General features: G+C 36.1%; 1 protein-coding gene across 1 annotated transcript in view; it reads right to left on the bottom strand.

Moving 5' to 3' along the window:
* ZC3H12B (zinc finger CCCH-type containing 12B) overlaps window positions 1-13,401 on the bottom strand; it is a 630,352-nt gene that overhangs the window by 107,128 nt on the left and 509,823 nt on the right. The window contains exon 3 of the mRNA XM_059157316.1: window positions 1,545-2,309. Coding sequence (XP_059013299.1) covers window positions 1,545-2,152 — 608 coding nt within the window. The 5' untranslated portion in view covers window positions 2,153-2,309. The remainder of the gene's footprint in view (window positions 1-1,544; window positions 2,310-13,401) is intronic.

Raw genomic sequence — 13,401 nt, 5'->3', positions numbered from 1 at the left:
ATCAACCAATGATAAACTCATTAAGAAACAGGCTCCTGATTCTTGAGAATTAAAAAAAAAAATTACTTATTTGAGACACAGAGCTCAAATTTATTTACTTATTTGAGACAGAGAGCCAGGGGAAGGGTACAGAGGGTGAGAATATCAATCATACTACTTGCTGAGTGCAGAGTCTGACTTGGGAGTTGATCTCACAACCTTGATTTCATGAGGTGCCCCAATCATTTAGAATTTTTCAGCTAAACTGAATGACAACTCATTTTGGAAATAAAAGGAGGTTTTTATTTTGATAAAATACTTAAAAACTATTTTTAATAGTTTACTTTTGTTTAAAAAAATGGAAAAAGAGATTCCTAAAGATCTTTTACATGAGATAAAAAATTATATGAGAAAGTATGGAATAAAGTATGAAGGCACTCTTGGTTATGTATTTACTATTGTTCTGTAGCAAATCACCACACATTTAGTGTCTTAAAATAACACCAACTTATTTATTTTTAGTTCAGGTCAGAATTCTAAAATTCTAAAATTCAAATTCTATCTGACAAGATAGTGTTGTTTCTGAAGGTTTCAGGAGAGAATCTGTTTCCTTGCCATTTTCAGTTTCAGAGGATATCCAAATTCCTTGGCTCGTGACTTCTTTCTTACACCACATGACCTCTTGTTTCTGTCATCACATCTCCTACTAGTCATTCTTATCTGGCTGCCTTCTCTTCCCTCTTATAAGGACTTGTGATTCTAGTGAGTCCACTTTGATAAACCAGGATAATTTCACCTATCTCAAGTCCTTAACTTAAACCAGCAAAGTCCCATTTACCATGTAAGATAACCTATTCACGGATTCCAGGGATTAGAATGTGAACTTCTTTAGGGGGCTATTATTCAACCTACCATAGGTAATGTAGCTCAGAGATAATCATTGGGATTAGAAAAGTAAGGATGGTATTTATGGAGGCAGTACATCTTGATGGGTATGAAGATAAAGAGGAGGTCACTCTTATGCAGAGGAATGACATGAACACAAGCAATGGGGGTAGAAATCATAATTTACATGGAAGCTATTAAAACGACTGATGTAAATGTAGTAGGTGTGAAAAACACAACCAAATGGAAGGGGAGAAAGGTCAGATCACAAAACCAGGCAAAGGGATCCAAAGTTGGTAGAATGGCAGTTGGGAGTTACTGGTAGTTCCCAAATAAGCTTCCAAGTGATGTTATAAAAGCATTCTCAGGATGATTGGTCCAGGCAAGTAGAGGTGGGAGAAGGGACCCCAAGAGGAACAAAGGTTGAATGAGTTGTCTCTACTGAAGTATCACTTATGTCTAAGATGCTTTAGGGTATCTGAAAACAAATTGCCAACAATTTTAAGGAAGGGAGAAAGGGCAAAGGTGGGATCATTTTAGCCTCTCTCCACCTACAAGAGCAAAAGCCATAGACAACAACCAGGGGCCTCTCAAAGCGTTTAGCAAAGGAAGATGATTTATATGAGCTCAGGGACTTTTTTTTTCCTTTTCTTTAAAGAGTAAATATATTTTACACTTACCTCATTGCCACATTACTTCCATCTATGACAACTGGCCTCAAATTTTCACTGCTGTCTATTTCATCTTCAAGAAACAGTTCAGGACTTGTGGTCTCTCTGGAGTTGGGACCCCGAGGTACTAAAAGATTCAAGCTGACCTGTCCTTCTGAATCACCTTTGTTCCCGAGTCTGACGAGCTCTGCCAAGACATCATTAATAAGTGATTCTGGGCCCAACTTGTTCAACACTGATTGAATCTGTGTCTCTGCATAGCCCAGCTTTAGAGCAAAATCCATCTTGGCTTGGTATTCCTTTTCCAAGTCAAGCTTCCCCTCTTGCAGAATGCCGCTCTGGGAGAAGCTTGGATGATCTAAGCAGGGTGATCTATAGAGCTGACGGTGTGGCTTAGAGGGAATTTCCTTTTTTTTCAAGTAAACATCCCCAGGTTGGTAGCTATTGTCATTGTTGCTGCTCTTAAGGATCATCTGTTCAGGGTCACATTCAGAGTTCATCCACTCTTCTGAGTCAGCATTGCTTTTCTCCATGCTGTCCTGCTTAGACTGTTGTTTCTCTTCCTTGGAGGCATTCTTCTCCATTTTTTGTGTCTCCACTGCAGCCGTGGCCGTCATCCCGTTCAGTAGACAGTCTGAAGACTAATCAGCTCCTTTTTCTTTTTAGCCTGCTTGGAATCCACATACAGTTATATTGTTTTGTGGTAAAATGTGGTGGTAGGGATGAAGCAAGCGTCTCCCTGTTTGGTTTGATATGTTCAGATGTTACCAGTCCCTATAAATAAACAAACATACCACAGTCATGTTTAGTAAAATTTTGGAAAAGCACTTCAGAATGCAACAATTTCTTTGTAAGAAACTACAGCCTATATGACCTTTAATTTTTGTGATTCAGGTGATTGGACTTGTCTCTCAATATAAAAAGAGAGAGACTCTAATTCTTTAATAATTCTATGCATAAAAATTTCAGTGATGGCAATAATACTGTAATTCCTCTCCCCTCTCACAAAATAAATCATGCTATAATTAACTGCTAATAATAACAGCTTTGAGAAAGAAAAAACATGACATTTCAACAAGGGTCAAGAATACATACATCCTTGAAAGGATTCTTTTCCTTTCTGCCAGTTAAATTTTACCAAATCTCACACAAGATCCTTCTTGTTAAAGCGGAGTTCCACTCCTGAAAAGCATAACATCTTCAGCACTACTAATTGCAAAATGTCAGGAACTCTATCTACTGGGCAGACTAGAAAACTAGTATTTACTTTCAAACAATTGAAAGTAGAGTATAACGTGACAAGTAGATAAATCTGCTCCAGGTTTTTTTAAAAGTTCATGTGTACACTTATGAGTTGTATGTGCAGCCTCTTTTATTTATTGTAATTATATTTATTGTATTGTAAAGAGAAAATTAAGTCAACTTGAACAATAAACAAAACATTTTTAAAAGAATATTAATTACTGAAAGAAATAAAATTAACATGTTAAAAAAGAATATTAATTACAAAAAAGAATTAAAAACAATTTTATTTAAAACACCTCCTCTCATGTACTGCATCTGTCTCTGCAGGTTTGAGTTCTAAGTTGGCCAAAGTATTTTTTCTCAGTCTGAGGCTTAGTTTCCTCATACATAAAATAAGAATATTGATACTTACCTCATAAGGTAAGGATTATGTAAGATGAATAAGGAAAGTGCTTAGAAAAGTGAATAGAACATATAATAGGTTTTCAGTATATGTAAAGGATGCAACAGACCCCATCAAAATATTGTGGTTTTTTTTTAAAGAAGTCTAACAGTGAGGCAAAGGGTGTAGACCTGTGAGCACTAACAAGCTCTTCAGATAACAGCAGTGTTCACTAATCTAAACAAGATTATCTAGGTAAACAATGTACTAGAGTTTTCCAGTTACTCTTTAGTAATATTTATATAAACAAGAAGGAAAGTCACCAATAGCTCTAAGAATAATATGCATAACTGCATGTGTGCTTTAGGAAAGTCACATATGGAAACATTGAATGCACACAGAATTGACATCTCAGAACTGATATCCCAGTAACATATGACTTCTGTAATGATTATACTCCCACTGTGACTTCAAAATATTCCCTTAATGAATTAGCTAATATATAGATATCCATTCACTTCTCTATTAATCTCTCATTTAAATTTTGAAGTCTATTTCCTTTATAAGTTCATTTACTATTTGATTTACATTTTATTCTCTTCAAAATAATTTCTAGTACAAATAGGACTTTGAGATTTTACTCTTACATTTATTCAAAGCTCAGAAGTCTCTTTAAAAAATCACTTTAAAACAACTGTTTAAAAGACTAACTATAATTTACTGGCAAAGAGAGATACCTGTAAAAGGTTTGACGGTTCCTAGCTATTGAACCATAGAATATTTTTTCTTCTCTGTTTTCTGTGCCCAAATTAACATTGTTGTGAGTACCTTTATCATGTTCATGTATACAATAAATTGCATGTTACATATAATATGTGTTCAATACATACTAGCAAATTTAAGGTCAGGAAGAAACCCACATAAGGAATCCTCATTGTGGGGGGCCTGGGTGGCTCAGTGGGTTAAAGCCTCTGCCTTCAGCTCTGGTCATGATCCCGGTGTTCTGGGATCGAGTCCACATCAGGCTCTCTGCTCAGCAGGGAGCCTGCTTCCTCCTCTCTCTCCCTGCTTCTCTGCTTACTTGTGATCTCTGTCTGTCAAATAAATAAAATCTTAAAAAAAAAAGAAATCCTCACTGTAATTACTAGTATTTATTGGGAAAATATCCTACTCAATAACCTAAAGCAGAAAAGAAATAAATGACTTAGCATACATAAACTTGGATTTACCTTTCAAAGCCTTAAGAAAGAAGATTTTATGAAAAATGTTGACAGTCTGTCCTAAAAACCTGTGTATGGGTATAGGTGTCATGTGTTTTTTGTGTTTGTTTTGTTGAACAATATAAACTTCTTGAGGCAAAGATGGCAGGAATGCTTTTCATTTGAAAGAATAGTCACTGAGTGCCAGATACTGAAATAGGCCCAAGGTCTAGAAAGAGAAACCAGAATTGATTCTGCCCTCAAAGAACTAACAAATTAATAAAGATTGGCTAGAAATGGCTCTAGTAAGTGCTAAAACACAATTCTATAGATTTTGCATTTATTATTGTCCAAGCTGAGACACCTATGAGAATAAAAAGAACACTAGGCATAAAAATTAGGTATGTCTCAGATACACATGAATGTATGGTTGGTCTTTCAAGTTACTTGAAAATTTCCATCCACATACAAAAGAGGGAATGTTAAGTTCTGCCCATGGGGTGAGAGATAAGGGTAATGGTTATAGAGATTAGGAACGAATTCAAGGATATAATATTTGGACTAAATTTCTGACTAATAAATTAATTAATAAACATTTACTTAGTTCTAACTATGTGCCAGGAAACATGTTAGGATCTGGGGACAGAAAAACCAAACATAAGATCCTGATTTCAATGTCTTATAGTGGTGTTGGTGGGGAGTGGAGACAGATAATAATAGAAATAGACAGATAATAATAGAAATATATATATATATATAATTGATATAATTGATATATATAATTTATAATTAAAAATTGTGACAAGTGGGGTGCCTGAGTGGTTCAGTGGGTTGAGCCTCTGCCTTCGGCTCAGATCATGATCTCAGGATCCTGGGATCTAGCCCCGCATTGGGCTCTCTGCTCAGCTGGAAACCTGCTTCCCCCTCTCTCTCTCCCTGTCTCTCTGCCTACTTGTGATATCTCTTTCTGTCAAACAAATAAATAAAAAATCTTTTTAAAAATTGTGACAAGACAAACCATAAGTGACTCTTAATCTCACAAAACAAACTGAGGGTTGCCGGGGGGAGGGGGTTGGGGAGAAGGGGGTGGGATTATGGACATTGGGGAGGGTATGTGATTTGGTGAGTGCTGTGAAGTGTGTAAACCTGGTGATTCACAGACCTGGGGATAAAAATATATGTATATAAAAAATATATGTTTATAAAAAAAAAAAAAAAGAATGATTGAGGCAACATGAAAATGCCTAGCACTGTACCCGGTACATAATAAATACTTAGTAAAAATTCAAAAAAAAAAAATTGTGACAAGTGATTAAACATTAAAAAAAAGCAGGAAGGTATCAGTTATCAGTTAAGCATTAAAGAAAAGAGTAACAATTTTTTGGCAAGGAAGAGTTTTCTAAATTATAAATATATAATGCCTTAGTTAACATCTTATGCTTAATATTATTGGTAAGGAGCAATAAATGAAAGCATTGAAGATGGATAAAGGAAAATAGTTACTTTTGCTCAAAAAAGAAGGTAAATAGGGAGAAAATTTTCAAAGATGATGTTCTACAATGTAAGGATGTGCACTCTGACCATTAAAATTTAACATAGTACTGAGTGTCTTAGCCTGAGCAACAGAAAACAAAAAGAAATAAAAAGCATCCAAATTGGTGAGGAAGAAGTCAAACCTTCACTACTTGCAGATGACATGATACTCTACATAGAAAACCTAAAGAATCCACCAAAAAATAGCTAGAACTAATACATGAATTCAGTAAGGTCACAAGATATAAAATCAATGTACATAAATCTGTTGCAATACTACAGACCAATAATGAATCAGGGGAAAAATAAATCAAGGAATCAATCCCATTTACAATTGCAAAAATCTATAAGATACCTAAAAATAAACCTAACCAGAGAGGTAAAAGATCTGTACTCCAAAAACTATAGAACACTTGTGAAAAAACTTGAGCAGGACACAAAGAAATAAAGAAACATTCTATCCTCATGGATTGGAAGAACAAATATTGTTAAAATGTCTACATTACCCAAAGCAATCTACACATTTAATCAAATCCCTATAAAAATATCACCAAGATTGGGGCACCTGGGTGGCTCAGGGGGTTAAAGCATCTGCCTTCGGCTCGGGTCATGGTCCCAGGGTCCTGGGATCGAGCCCCACATCAGGCTTTCTTCTCAGCAGGGAGCCTGCTTCCTCCTCTCTCTCTGTCTGCCTCTCTGCCTGCTTGTGATCTCTATCTGTCAAATAAATAAATAAAATTTTAAAAATATATATATCACCATGATTTTTCACAGAGATAGAACAAACAATCCTAAAATTTGTATAGAACCTCAAAAGACCCCAAATGATGAAAGCAATCCTGAAGAAAAAAAAAAAAAAAAAAAAAAAAAAGCTGGTCATCAAGATTCAGGACTATAATCTATGTTGTAAAGCTTTAGTCATCAAGAGAGTATGGTACTGGCACAAAAACAGACACATAGATCAATGGAACAGAATAGAGAACCCAGAAATGGACCCACAATTATATGGTCAATTAATCTTCAACAAAGCGGGAAAGAATCCTCAAAGGAAAAAGTCTCTTCAGTAAATGGTGTTGGGAAACCTGGAAAGCAATATGCAGAAGAATGAAACTGGTCCACTTCCTTACACAACAGACAAAAATAAATTGAGCATGTTTGAGAGAGCTAAAAATGAGACCTGAAGCCATAAAAATCCTAGGGGATAACACAGGTAACAAACTCCTTGGCCTCAGCCATAGCAACTTCTTACTACATACATCACCAGAGGCAAAGAAACAAAGCCAAAAACAACTTTTGGGACTTCATCAAGGTAAAAATCTTCTGTATAGCAAAGGAAACAATCAATAAAGTAAAATTCAGGCCTATGGAATAGGAGAAGGTATTTGAAAGTGACATATCTGATAAAGGTTTTGTATCCAAAATCTATAAGGAATTTGGCAAACTCAACACTCAAAAACCAAAAAGCCCAGTTGAGAAATGGACAGAAGATGAGAATACACACTTTTTCAAAAACATATAGAGGGCTAAGAGACACATTAAAAGATATTGAACATCACTCATCATTAGGGAAATACAAATCAAAACCACAATGGGATACCACTTTACATATTTAAGAATGGCTAAAATTAACAACACAAGAAAAAAATGGATGTTGGTGAGGATGTGGGGAAAGGGGAAACCCTCTTGCACTGATGGTGGCAATGTAAACTGGTGCAGCCACTCTGAAAAACACTATGGAGGTTTCTAAAACAGATAAAAATATAACTATCCTATGGCCCAGAAGTTGCACTACTAGGTATTTACCCAATAGATTTTAAAAAAAAAATGCAAAGGAGTTCATGCACCACAATATTTGTAGCAGCATTATCAGCAATAGCCAAACTCCAAAGATACTCCAAATATCCATTGACAGATGAATGCATAAACAAGATGTGGAGAGGGAAGTTTAGATGGCAGAAGAGTAGAGGACCTTGTTTCTTCTGGTCCTATGAATTTAGCTAGATAACTATCAAATAATTCTGAATATCTCTAATCCAACCTGAAATGTAAGAAAGGAACTGCTGGATTTCTACAAATAGAAAGGTGACCACTTTTTTTTTTTTTTTTTTTTTTTTTTTTTTTTTTTTTTGCAAAGTAAGAGGTGTTGAGAAGTGAATTTGAAAGGATATATTAAAAGATAAATGGGGGGAGGAGGGAGCCTCTGTAAGTCAGCTACTAGAAAGTGATTTTAACTAACCATGGAGCACAAAAACAGAACCTTTAGAAATCTGCACCAGTAAGAAACATACAAGCCTGAAACGTGCCCAGGTGGCAAAGCAGGGTAGAATCCTAGGTGGGACAGTGTGGTCTCAGGATTTTCAGGGTCATGAAAAGAATCAGGCTGCCTTAGCCAACAGAGTTCCCTAGCACTAGAGCAGGGAAACCGGTCATGGTCAGTGACTTCAGAAAGGGCTCTCAGCTCCTTCATAAACTGTGAATTATGGTATGACCTAGTGAACACTCTCCATGAGGGGGCCCTTCAAAGAGCAGAAATGAAGCAACACTCCTCCTCTGTGGAGGGGCAGTGAGAGTTCAAACCACAGGAGCCTGCAGATTTTGGCACAAACGAAAGTGAAGACTGCTTATCTCTGAGTGTTTACTGAAGAGAAGGGTCCAGGATCTTTCAGCTCTGGGACTGGAGATCAGGACATGAACATATTTATTTTGATCTTCTAAAGAAGTGCAGAGGGTTTTAGAGGGGAGGTGGTGAGGGGATGGGGTTAACCCACTGATGGGTATTAAGGAGGGCACATATTGCATGGAGCACTCGGTGTTATACACAAACAAAAATTAATGATGTACTGTATGGTGACTAACATAACATAATAAAAAAAAATAAATGAATGAAGAAAAAAAAAGATGCAGAAAGCCTTCAGGTAACAGAAGGCAAGTAGAGGAACTGGTAGCAGCTTACACTGAACCTGGGCCCCTTGCAAGGGGCAGTGCAATGCCAAAAAGCAAAGACACCTGGGAACCAGTGCAGCAGGTCCTTCCCCCAGAAGACCATCTCAAACAACAGGTGAATACCAAGTTTACAGAGCACATAGGACAGCAAAATTCCAAGGCTAGGGGAAAACAATACATAGAATTCAAGGCTTTTTCTTAAGGTTTGTTTATCTTTCAGTTTAATATTTTCCTTTTCCTTTTATCTTTTTTCATTTTCAACTAGTTTCTTATTTATCAATCATTTATTTTTAGTTTTTTAAAACTTTCATTGTTTATATTTTATAGGTATATTCTTCATTTTCGCTTCCTTTCATGGTATCCAATTTCATTGTATATATAAAAGTTTTTCTTTTTGAACAATTTTGGGATTTAGTGTGTTCTAAGAAACAGACCAAAATACACCCAAAACTAAGTATATCACCCTTTTTTTCCACCAGTGAGATTATATTATCACCCCCCCATTTTTTTCTTCTTTTAATCTTTAGATTATGACATTTTCAGATCTGTCTAGTGTGTATTTCACCTGGGTCATGGTTGATATTTTTAATTTTGTTCTCTTCTTCACCCACTCTTCTCAGAACAAAAGGCCTAGAAGGAGGAATTCACAACAAAAGAAAGAACTAGAGGTAATAATCTCTGTCACAGATCTAATTGATATGGATATATATAAAATGTCAGAGCTGGAACTTAGGATAAAGATCATAACATTACTACCTGGGCTAAAAAAAAAAAAAAAAAAAAGCATAAAAGATACTCAAGAATCTCTTAGTGCAGAAATAAAATTTAATCAGGTTCAAATTAAAAGTGTTTTAACTGAGATGCAGCCTAAATTAGATGTTCTAACAGCTAGGGTAAATGAGGCAGAAGACAGAGTAAGTGACATATAAGTTGATGGAAAGAAAAGAAGGTGAGGAAAGAAGAGAAAAACAACTAATGAACTATGAGGGGAGGCTTCAATAAATCGTGATAACATAAACCAAAAAAAAAAATATTAGAATTACTAGGGTCCCTGAGGAAGAAGAAACAGAGAGAGGGGAACAGTAGGTATACTTGAGCAAATCATAGCTAAGAATGTCCCTAATCTGGGGAATTAAACAGACATTCAAGTCCAAAAGGAAGAGAGGACCCCACTAAAAATCAATACAAACAAATCAACACACCAAAATATAGGAATTTACAAAATATTTCAAATTTCATAGATAAAGAGAAAATCTTTAAAACAGCTTGAGACAAGAGGTTCTTATCCTACAGGCATAGAATATAAGGCTGGCAACAAAGACTTGGCAAGCTAGAAAGGGCTGGCATGATATATTCTGGATAGTAAATGAGAAAAACTCATACAGCCAAGAATAATTTATTCAGCTATCAATCAGAATGTTTTATCCAGACCATCATTCAGAACGTAAGGAGAGATAAAGAACTTCTAGGACAAAGAAACTAAAAGAATTTGTGTCACCAGCCAGCCTGCAATAATGGGGATCCTGTAAGTGAAGAGAGAGCCCAAAAGTAACATAGACCAGAAAGAAACAGGGATAATCTACAGAAACAGGGACTTTACAGGAAATAAAATGACATTAAATTCATATTTTTCAATAGTTACTTTGAACGTAAATGGGCAAAATGCTCCATTCAAAAGGCACAGGGTATCACGTTAGAAAAAAAAGCAAAACCCACTGATATGCTGTCTACAAGAGACTCACTTTGACCCTAGATAACCTCCAGATTGAAGGTGAGGGGGTGAAGAACCACTTATCATGCTAATAGGCCTCAAAAGAAAGCTGTAGTACAATACTCATATCTGACAAATTAGACTGTAAACTAAAGACTGTAAGGGTCTATCCAACAAAAACAACAACAACAACAACAAACCCTAACAATTATAAATATTTGTGTTCCTAACTTGGGAATAGGCAATTTTATCAACCAATTAATAACAAATTAGAGAAACACATTGATAAAAATACAAAAGTAATAAGGGTCTTCAACATCTCATTCACAGCAATGGACAGATCATCTAAGAAGAAGATCAACAAGGAAACAAGGGCTTTGAATGACACACTGGACCAGATGGACTTCACAGATATAAACAGAACATTCCAACATAAAGCAACGGAATAGACATCCTTCTTGAGTGCACATAGAACATTCCCCAGAATAGATCACATACTGAGCTGCAAATCAGGTCTCAACCAATACCAAAAGGTTGGGATTATTCCCTGCATATTTTCAGAGCACAATGCTTTAAAACTTTTACTCAATCATGAATGGAAATTTGGAAGTAACTCAAACACTTAGAGAATAAATACCATCTTATTAAAGAATGAGTGGGCCAACTATATTGTGGCTAACTGGACATAAGAAAAAAATAAGAATGAAGAAGATGGATAGAAAAGAATTTTTAAAATCATGGAAACAAATGAAAATGAAAACAACTGTTCAGAACCATTGGGAAACAGCAAAGTTTGTCCTATGGGGGAAGTACATAGAAATCCAAGCATTTCTAAAAAAAACTAAGGGTCTCAAATACACAAGCTAACCTCGCACCTGAAAAAGTTGGAGAAAGAACAAATAAAGCCTAAACCAAGCAAGAGAAGAGACATAATAAAGATTAAGTGCAGAAATCAATGAAATATAAACCAGAAAAAAAAAAAAACAGTAGAATAGATTGATGAAACTAGAAGCTGGATCTTTGAAAGAATTAATAACATCAACAAGCCCCTAGCCAGACTTATCAAAATGCAAAGAGAAAGGACCCAAATTAATAAAATCATGAAAGAAAGAGAAGACATCATGGATAATAGCAAAGAAATATAACTTTAAGAACATATTATGAGCAACTATATGCCAATAAATTAGACCATCTGGAAGAAATGGATCCATTCCTAGAAACTTATAAACTATCAAAATTGAAATAGGAAGAAATAGAAAACCTGAACAGACCCACAGCCAGCAAAGAAATTGAAGAAGTAATCTAAAAATCTCGCAAACAAGAGTCCAGGGACTGATGGCTTCCCAGGGGAATTCAACAAAACATTTAAAGAATAAATAATACCTATTCTCCTGAAGCCATTTCAGAAAAATGAAAGGGAAAGAAAACTTCCAAACTCAGTCTCTTAGGTCAGCATTACCTTGATCCAAAAACCAGACAAAGAACCCATCAAAAAGGAGAATTACAGAACAATATCCCTGATGAACTTGGATACTAAAATATGCTGCTATCCCTTGGAACAATTTGTTACTTAAACCCTAACCCCTGGAGGATTTTACTAGTTACCAAGCACATTTAGATATGGCCTTAAGAAATACATATACTGACAACAGGTCTTTGGGGAGAAGGACGATATACGACCGTGAAGCTGGGCAGCTGGGGATACCTGGCTCACTCAGGGTGGAAGGCCACCCCTTCACAGAAGCCGGGCAGCTGGGAATGCCCCACCTGCCCAGGGCGGAACACGGCCTGCTTCAGGGAAGCAGAGCACCTGGGAACGCCCTGTCAGCTCAGGGTGGATCAAAAACCACCTGCTTCCCTTATCCGTTATTGCTCCTTTCTCATCCCAGAAGTGCCCGTTTTTTAGTTTAGATGAGTCCTTTGAATGTGCTTGTTTAACTATAAACTTTATCCTCCTCCTTGCTTGTCTGCAAGACGGGATTAACGTTTGACCTTCATCAATCCTTCTATTGGCTATTGTTTTCTATCTAATAAAAGTGAGACTGTGGAGTTGCTTATGGCAGCAGTCCTTTTCGACGGTTGTCCCCTGCTGCCAGTATTTTTCAGCTGACTTGTTTGTGCCTAATTCTTCTCTCGTCGCAGACTGGAAGCGGCAAAATATTCACCAAGATCCTAGCCAATAGGATCCAACAGTACGTTAGAAATTTTACTCATCATGACCAAGTTGAATTTATTCCTGGGCTGAAAGTGTGGTTTAACTTTCACAGATCAATCAATGGGATAGATCACATTAAGAAAAGAAAAGAAAAGAACCATATGACCCTTTCAATTAATGCAGAAAAAGCCTTTGACAAAAATACAGCATCCTTTCTTGATTAAAACTCTCTGAACTGTAGGGATAAAAGGAAGATATCTCAATATCACAGAAGCCATCTACAAAAAGCCCACATCGAATATCATTCACAATGGGTCAGAAACACAATGGCAATGATAACTCTCACTACAGTTGTTCAACATAGTTCTAGAACTCCTAGTCTCAGCAATCAGACAACAAAAAGAAATAAAAGACATTTAAATTGGCAGAGGAAATCAAACTCTTCCTCATCACAGATGACATGATACTTTATGTGGGAAACCAATAAGACTCCAACCTCCAAAAATTGCTATAACCCATACAGGAGCTGAGCAATGTGGCAGGATATAAAATCAATACACAGGAATCAGTTGCGTTTCTATACACTAGTAATGAGGCAGAAGAAAGAGAAGTTAAGAAATTGATCCCATTTACAATTGCACCAAAAAAAAAAAAAAAACAAAACAAAAAACAAACAACAACAACAACAACAAAAAAAA

The sequence above is a fragment of the Mustela lutreola genome, chromosome X, assembly GCF_030435805.1.
Source record: "Mustela lutreola isolate mMusLut2 chromosome X, mMusLut2.pri, whole genome shotgun sequence".
Classification (NCBI taxonomy): domain Eukaryota; kingdom Metazoa; phylum Chordata; class Mammalia; order Carnivora; family Mustelidae; genus Mustela; species Mustela lutreola.
This window is presented reverse-complemented; position numbering and strand designations above follow the sequence as displayed.